At 38.2% G+C, this 9,087-nt stretch overlaps 1 protein-coding gene across 4 annotated transcripts in view; it reads left to right on the top strand.

The window, feature by feature from the left end:
- Window positions 1–9,087, top strand: part of nrp1a (neuropilin 1a) — a 79,630-nt gene that overhangs the window by 27,669 nt on the left and 42,874 nt on the right. For all 4 annotated transcript variants that reach the window (XM_039690521.2, XM_039690519.2, XM_039690518.2 and 1 more), the window contains exon 4: window positions 7,499–7,726. In XM_039690521.2, the coding sequence (XP_039546455.1) occupies window positions 7,499–7,726 (228 nt within the window). The remainder of the gene's footprint in view (window positions 1–7,498; window positions 7,727–9,087) is intronic.

The raw sequence follows: 9,087 nt of genomic DNA, 5'->3' as shown, positions 1-9,087 counted from the left end.
TAGATAGATAGATAGATAGATAGATAGATAGATAGATAGATAGATAGATAGATAGATAGATAGATAGATAGATAGATAGATAGATAGATAGATAGATAGATAAAAACAGGGAGAACTAACGCAAGAGAAGGAGAGATATTTTAGATAAGGAAAGAGAGCTAATGTGAGTGCTAGAGACGAAGGAGAGAATAAACAGAGAACACACATGGAGGGAAGAATCTATTCAGGAAAAAGTGTGAAGGTGACAAAGAAAGTGAGCAAGAGAAGATGAGGTGATGAGAGGGCGAGAAAGGCTGGAAGCTACACGCGCACACACTCTCTCTCTCTCTCACACACACACACACACACAGGAAAGATAAGAGATGAGCTTATCTCCAGCGCTGCTATCTATGAATGCAATCAGGCCTGACCCGAGCACTAACCCACACTGGACACATGTAACGCTGAGCTGTCCTGCAGGCTTTCACAGCACGTGTTCTCTCTTCAGTTCCCTCACACCAGCCTTAACAACGGGCTTTCAGAGGGTTTTTTAGAAACTTGCGTATCCCATCCCATCCGTAAAAAAGAGAAGTCTGTAGTTATCCTGTCACCCTGTCTTGTCGTGGCATCCCTAAAATGGCTTTTCTCAGGGAGGAAAGCGACATAGGCTCTTAGTTAACAGCTCTGCAATCTCCAGAGCCACATCATGTGTGGAGAGGAAGGCGTGAGTGTGGGATAAAGGGAAGGATAAATAAGAGTTGCACTCGGAGGATGGGAATATACTGTAGAAAGTAAGAAAAACTGAGAAAGACTACTAATAGAAAAGGCCATGAAATCATAACGTTCAAAATGGCGGCTGTAGGAATGGCAATGCTAACACTATAATTTGATGGTCCACTAAACTACATTCGAGTATTAGTAGACTGATTAATATCTGCTATCGCTTTATTCTGATGCTCCTCAACAGACATTATACAGACTATAAATAACTTTACTAGTGTGTCAACTAATCTACTAACCCGAACCCTAACCTAACAATTTATTGCATGTTTTGCCGTCCTTTCAAAGTGAAATATGGCACTAAAAGTATTATACAAAGCATATTAGCGTGAAATAGCTTTGGTCAGGGCTAAATGGTTAATGCTAAAAGATTTCTCTGAATGTGTCAGGTGATGCAAACCTCAAAAATGTATTAGTTTACAAATCATGCACAAAAGTGTAACATAGTATTGCCCAAGGAACTGCATGAAAATAAGTGTTTATTAATCGATAATCTTTCCCTGTAATCCCGATTTGTCTGAAAAGGAATCAAAGTTGTTGGTGTGTTACCGCCACTAGTGTTCATTTCAGCTGAAAACTCTATGTTTTAGAGTTTTACAAAAATTTTGTGTAACTTTAATAGCTGGTCATTCGCAGAATGGCCAGTTCCTTAAGGCCAGACACTGCAGGTGAATACGATAAAAAAACGTAACTTACAGATGTCACCATGAAACTTTACCAGTTGATTACTCGCATAAATAAGAGAAAAAAAATGTATTGCAAGTTTTCTGCAATTTTATGTTTAAATATGCTAATCATGCACTAATTTGCATATATTTTGAAGTGACGAATCTGACCATTGGAAAAAAACAAGGTTCAAAATTATGTTTGCGTTTTGTTGCTATGAATGAAAAGAAATTTTCAGAGGGGATTATGAATATATCCTTTTGTTACCCTTTAAATCAGAAAAATACTGCCAATAGCCTTAAAAATTTGATTTCCGCCCTATTTTTAGGCATAAAATGTCATTTAAATCAGGCCAAGAATGATATATCAACAAATCCCTCTGAACAAACCTTCACAATATCGTTAGGAATACGGCTGTAAAGTTTGGTGTGTGTAGATGCTACAGAAGTGGAAAATCATCATTAGAAGTGTGAGAAAAAACTCATTTTGAGAAAACGGCCTTTAAAGATTTGTATGGGATTGTGCATTTCGAGTTAAATGGCCCATTTTACTTTCATTAATGGTTGCTGATAAACAGGAAATGCCCATATTTGGATCTGGCAGCATTGAAGAGGAGAGAGAGAGAGCTTTCCAACGGTGTGTGCCAACGATGCCAACTTTGGAGGAATTTAGGCGAAATCTACACACGCAAACAGACAAAGTGTAGTAAAATAAAGACTTAAAAGTGTATTTTGGACTTTTTTTGAGCACAAGTCTGAAAGACGACATGTTATTGAATGCAAATAGCCCAAAATCTCAAAATCGACCAAAATTTTGCCTTGAAGTAAAGCGAGAGTCTGCGTCAGCATCGCTAACTCACATCCAGCTACAGTAGGCCATTCATCATGGAGATGTTATCTGAACGTCTTTACGATGGCACCTGTGTCAACACAGCAGGACACGGATTGCGCGAGGAGGGCAGCTTGTTCATTGTGTCCAGTTTAGTTGTCTTTTACAAGTTGAGCTGCTTTTTAACTGGCCAGTGGCATAGGTCACATCTGGCACAGCAAGCATGTCTTTCTACGAGGCCGTCTTCTAAATAAACCCCCTACATTAACACTCAGAGCTAATGAAATCCTGTTTTCTGTGTGTTGCCCGTTCTGGATCTCGAGAGGACGCCGGCTGGCTAAATGATGTGTCAGCAACTGTATGTGTGTTTGTGTGTTCTGGGTAAACCCACAGCGCTGTCTCCAGATTATTGTTTGTTGGAAAGTGTGGCTGAATTTTGCTTCTCAAACTCTCGTCGCGCCCATTAACCTGTCTTAGTGTAGCCACGGGGGTAAACGGCAAGGAAAGTACGTGTGTGTCCAGATTAATTACTCTCCCTGCAGATATATGCAATATAAACAACAGCGGTTAGCTCACTAGACCCAGAACACCTTGAGACATTTCATTCCTGCTTCGACGTTACACAAACTTTGTCGTATGCTGAGGTAATGCTAATATCGTAGCGTTAGCATAGCGGTGTCCAAACTGTGTGCGGTGTAACTAAACTTTAACATTTACAGAAAACCCTTAGAAACAATGGAAAACAGTGTTTTTTTAAGTATTGTTTATATACTGTACATCCAAATAAGTTAGCAAAACAAATTTAAAAAACAGTTTAAGTAAGCATTTTTATGTTGTAAATGTTGAAATGTTTGAGTAAAATATATATATTTGAGTATGTTGAAATATTTGAGTAAACTAATTCATGCATTTAACTTAAAATTATCATGTAATCTCAACTTAAATATTTTTAGTAGTTGATACTTGGTTAGCTTTAGCCAATAATCCTCACTTGGTTCATTAATCTTGCACAAAAATAATTATATAACACTTAATTTGAGCATTTACTCTCCCGTTCGAGTGTCACGGCAAAGCATGCTGGGAAATAGAAATCCCAGCTTAGTTTCAGTTTGTGTAAATTAAAATAAACAAGTTCTTAAAACTCTAAGTAATGAAACGATTCAGATTACTTAAAATGTGTCCGTTTTTTGAACTCAAAAGTGAATTTGATCTAATTTGTTTAATGTTTACTCGACTCAAACCAATTAATTATTTTGGTTTCATTATGGTTTACAGTAGTAGTTGCCACTTTTTCATGTAATAATTATATTATTTTATTTTCAGCTTAAACGGAACTATTTTTAATAAGTTTTAGTTAACAATAACAACACTGATCCACAGCTTCTACTTTAGGCTCAAACAGAGGCAGCTTCAGTGATTTCTGGATTTGTTTAGCTAAGAAGAACTTGTATATAAAAGGCTCATTTCTAAATTACAGAAATGTTTAGATATAGCCTACATCATTGGGGTCTCTGGGAACCAAACCGTAAAAAAACAGTAAAGTCAATCTCAGCAGAACATGAGGATTAAATCTGTGACACTTTGCTGGGTTTGTTTGCTCTAAAGGAAGACCTGAAAGTGATCTTTTTAACAAGCATCGCCTCTGGCCTGTAAAATAAACTGAGCACATATTCCACAGAGACCGGAGGCTTCGGCCACTTCACCACATTGAATAGATAAGCCCTGTGTATATACATTATGTGCGGAAAAGCTAAATAAATTGTACAAAAGCTAGCCGTTAATGTCAGGATTAGCGCTTAGCTGCTATGAATCAACCCTGTGTTGTTTTTTCAATACCACTTCACTGGTCTCTCGTAAATTCTGGTGTTTAAGTGTAAATTTAGTTCAAAACGACTTGAAAGTATTTGTGGCTGTGAGAGGGAAAGAAACCAAGAGAGAGAGAGAGAGAAAGTTGGACGGCTCTCACAAAGGTTTATTTGTTTGGCGTGAGTTTACAGCCTCCCGTTTCTCATCTCAGCTTTCCGCAGTCTTTCTCTTGTAAAGTTTTTTTTCCTCAACTATTTGCAAATAACTGCAGAAACAAACCAAACCAACAAACATGTGATTGTGTGGAGCATTTGTGGTTAGTGACAATAGCAACACGTCTCTGAATCCTTATGAGACACGCATAGTCATATACGCGCGGCGCACACCCAGAACAGCAATATGTAAACAGCAGTGGCGCGTTACAAAGCTAGTCATAGCAAACAACAGTAAAGATACACAGATAGATGTACTAGTGGACCCACAATTCTCTATATTTTCTTCTTTTGAGACATGTGTTGAAAGTTTGGCTAACTTTAACTAACTTACTCACCCAGATTCTTTAAAATTGTTGCTCCAATAACACCTAAGACACCAAAAGAAGAAAATTAGCCGTAGTTAGCCCAAAAAGCGCCATTAGCAATGCAAATTGAGTTTGCTCTGAGTATGTTCAGCACTGTAAAAAAAATATTGTTGGTTTAACTTAAATCAATTGGTTTAACTTTAAATAACTTAAATTTAACTTGATTGCATTTACTGAATGAGCACTGTGCCACTGTTCGTCCGACTGTACTGTACTGTACATTTTATTTTATTTTTGACACTGTATTTTATTTTTATTATTATGATTTTTTTTTTTATTCTAAACTGTTTCAATTATTCTGACTTCTTTTGATTATTTTAATTTCTTCCATGTAAAGCACTTTGAATTGCCACTGTGTATGAAATGTGCTATATAAATAAACTTGCCTTGCCTTGCCTTAAAAAAGTAAGTAACCTGGGTTGCCTTAAAATTTTAAGTTGATTGAACTGGAAAAAGTGAGTTAATACAATGAAGGAGATTAATTTAATCATCAGAAACTCAAAATAATAAGTTACCTCAACTAAATAAATTATTATAAAGTTGATTTGACAAAAGAAAATATGTTGTGATAACAAATCTTGAAAATATTTTTTTACAGTGAGGGTTGCTCTACTGAAGAAAAATAATGTTATAATATGCACTTTATATACAGTAAAAATAGTGCTGAAAAAATGTGTTCTCATCTTGCGAAAGGAAAATGCAATTCCTTCTTGCCCATGGAACAGCCACAGAAGATTATCTTAAGAATAGTCTATAGTATTCAGTGTGTCTGCTAGTGCTGGAACGATCATATGATCAAAATATGATGGAAGTTGAACGTTTTTGGCTCCATCATCAAATAGTTCCTTTGAATTTCTCTGCAAGCCTGTTAAGCGACTTTTATTTCAAGTTGGAAAGTTTTAGAGACACTGTTTGCTGACCATTCATCTGACCGCTTTCGAGTTATTCTGTTCGCGTGTCACCTTCTACACGTGTAATTGCTGGCACAACAGTTTTCAGTGGATTAAAGTAGAGGCCTGTAGAGTTCCCAAAGGCCACATCAAGCTTCATTTGTCTAGTTTAAGAAAGAAAATGTAACTTTAAAATGTCTGGAATTTTAAATCTCGGTGTAATGAAAGGACTAAAAGTGTGGAATTTATGTCCTGCTGTTTAAAAACCAACCAAGTAGTACACTAAATGTCAACTCACTTTAGCTTCAAATTCCCGTGCTGGTCATTTTCTTTAGAGCACATGCCGGAAAAATGGAAAAGAAATAAAAAAGCATATAAAAAGAAGCAGTTAACGGTTTTTGGGGTAGAATGTGGTCGTGAAGAGTTTTTGATTACATTAAATTATGCACCCGATTGTCACGATCGCAGCGAATAAGGTCCACACGAAAAGATAAAAGTTTTTAATCAAACAAACTTACCAATAACCAACCATTTTAATTTGAGGAACTTAAAAACACACTGATAATGGACTGAAGGTGTGATGATTGGATGAATTGCCATATGGCGGGAAACAGGCAACAGGATATGAAGAGAAGCAAACTAGAAGTCCAGGATAGCAACTAACTGAATATCCCTGTCACTAATAATAGTCACAAAAAACAAAGCTCTTCAAAATCCAACATTCTGTTACCATTTACATACCCACATGTCAAAAACCATATGAATTTATACAAGACGAGATGGTAACACTTTATTTTGATAGTCCACTTTAGACATTCAACTAACTATAAGTGACTTTGCAGCTACATGTCAACTAACTATCATTAGAGTATTGGTAGACTGTCTGCTTAATATCTGCTAACACTTTATTTTGTTGCTCCCCCAAAAGACATTCAACTGACTGTAAGTAACTTAGAAACTACAAGTCAACTTGTTCTCCTAACCTGAACCCTAACACCTAACCCTACTACAGCCTACTAATACTCTAATGACACTTAGTTGACATGTAAATTAGTTAAAAAGTTACTTATAGTTAGTAGAATGTCTAAATAAAGTGTAACCCAAGAGATTTGTAATAAAATGTGCATGCTGTTCTTTCTGACTTAGTACGTAAGAGGTTATCTTGGCTGATTTCGAGTGAAATTTTGGTCTTCAGAAGTGTGAATGACTTTATGATGTCGTCCTGGAAGATCCCATTCAGTTTTGAAAGCAAGCAAGCAGCTTGAAAATCCTTCAAAACGTATCCTTTTGTGTCCCACTTAAAAAGAGCAAGTAATGTGGGTTTGGAAGCACATGGGGATTTTCAGCCACACTGACATCATTATTTGTCATCTCTGTTCTGGTTCAGGATCTTTAAACTTTTGCACCCGCGGTAATAATCACGAGATTCCACACTACATTAGATAACGTAATGTTGACATTTCAGTGGTGATGATCCAGAGGTGCATTACTTTGTAACAAGAGTGTATTTACTCTTAGAGCTCTGAGCCTATTCATCACACAACAGCTTTAGTCAAACGGCCGTCATGTAAGTGCAAAGTAGTGATGTATGTGTGAACTTCAACAACACACTGCATCAGCAAAGCTAGTCCACAAGGAGTTCAGGGAGAATGTTTTGACTGTTCGATATAAAAGTGTGTGTGGTTATATAAAGCACGATGGACATATTTTGGTATTTCTTAATTGTATTGTTGCAAGCACCAACCGTACTGCCTGTGAAACATTAAATAAGTGCAGTCTCATATGTGCATCTGCATCATTAGCCCACAGAGCATATCCCGAGCAGGGTGGGCCTCCACCACGGCCCATAAACCATGCAATCATCGAGCAAAACAACATAGACCACCGTGTTCCTCCTCCAGTGTTTGTTTTTTCACCCTACTCCATCTGCCTCAGTCAACTAACAAACTTTTTCCTTCCTCTTCCTCAGGTCCCGAATGCTCCAGGAACTTCACCTCCAGCAGTGGAGTCATCAAGTCGCCCGGCTTTCCAGAGAAGTACCCCAACAACCTGGACTGCACATTCATGATCTTTGCTCCTAAGATGTCGGAGATCGTTCTGGAGTTTGAGAGCTTCGAACTGGAGCCGGACACACAGCCTCCCACCGGAGTGTCCTGCCGCTACGACCGCCTGGAGATCTGGGACGGTTTCTTTGGAGGTGAGTCTTCGGAAAGATCTGTTGCTCCAAACAAGACAATCAGAATGATGTTTGAAACAAGAGATCATTTAGCTGGGGTGCGTTTCCCGAAAGCATCGTTAGCCAACTATGGTCGCAAGGTCCGTCGTTATCAGCATAGTTCAACGAGTCGGTGTTTTCCCGAAACAATCGTTCCAACGAACATTCGCAAACAGCATCGCAAAGTTGTGTGGTTTGAACGACAGCTCTCGACCTGTGGTTTGAGGCATCGTTTCTATATTGCATCACATTTGGAGGTAATAAATCCTTATCTTGAGCAAAATAAGCAAGCTGACATTCATGCTGCGTTCATGTGCTATGGTAATTATGGTAAATACCAAAAGCCGACGTGGAAAATGCACATGAACGCCCCCTCATGTGGTATTTTCCACTGGGCAACTCGTAGAATATTTTTGATGGACGAGTTGCCGAGATGAAAATAACCTTTGATCTTTTCAAAATGGCGGAGAGCACCGCGAGAGTCGTGAATTGTAAAAATATATACTATTCATGATCTAGAACAGTGTTTCCCAACCCTGTTCCTGGCAGCACACCAACACTGCGTGTATTCTTTGTAACCCTTATCAAACACACCTGACTCAACCCATCAGCTCATAATCAGGTGGGTTAATGAGCTGATGAGTTGAATCGAGTGTGTTTGATTAGGGAGACAAAGAAAACACGCAGTGTTGGTGTGCCGCCAGGAACAGGGTTGGGAAACACTGATCTAGAAAATATAGGCTACAGCATATTTTTTACCTTTTGAGTTTTGATAAATCATTTTCTTGCTGTTGCAGATGACTTAAGCTAAACTATCTAAAATAGTTTTAGCTAAATAACAGGTCTGGATCTCCATCTTTTTACCACATTACGACAACAAAAGCACTTGAACGCAACACACTGGTAAATACCAGTTCACAAGTGAAAAATATCCTATTTTCCATAGCACGTGAACGCAGCATCAGTACAACCGGTGCCTTTTATTTAGAACTCATACAAATGTAATTTACGTCTTTTAGTTTGTCAAAAGATTTAAAGTACCGTGTTTGAAGAGTGCGCATGTGCGAACGTGCTCTACTATACAAGAACGAGCCAAATATTAAGTCTGGTGATAAAGCAAAATAACTGAGAACAATTAGAAATAGTCCTCAGATGTAACACAGTCTCATCCCAAGAAGTCATATAACTGACGTCTTGGGACGTCTTTTGACCATACGTCAACATCCGCCTTTTTAGGGTACCCTTAAACGTCGGTTAGTTGACGATCCCGGGCCGTCATACAACTGACGCTTTACCTTTAACGTCGGTTAGGTGACGGGGTAGGGTTAGGTCTGGGGTAGGGT

This window comes from Pimephales promelas, chromosome 22 (assembly GCF_988280905.1).
Source record: "Pimephales promelas chromosome 22, fPimPro1.hap1.1, whole genome shotgun sequence".
Lineage (NCBI taxonomy): Eukaryota > Metazoa > Chordata > Actinopteri > Cypriniformes > Leuciscidae > Pimephales > Pimephales promelas.
Note: the sequence above shows the minus strand (reverse complement) of the source record. Positions and strands in the feature narration are given on the sequence as shown.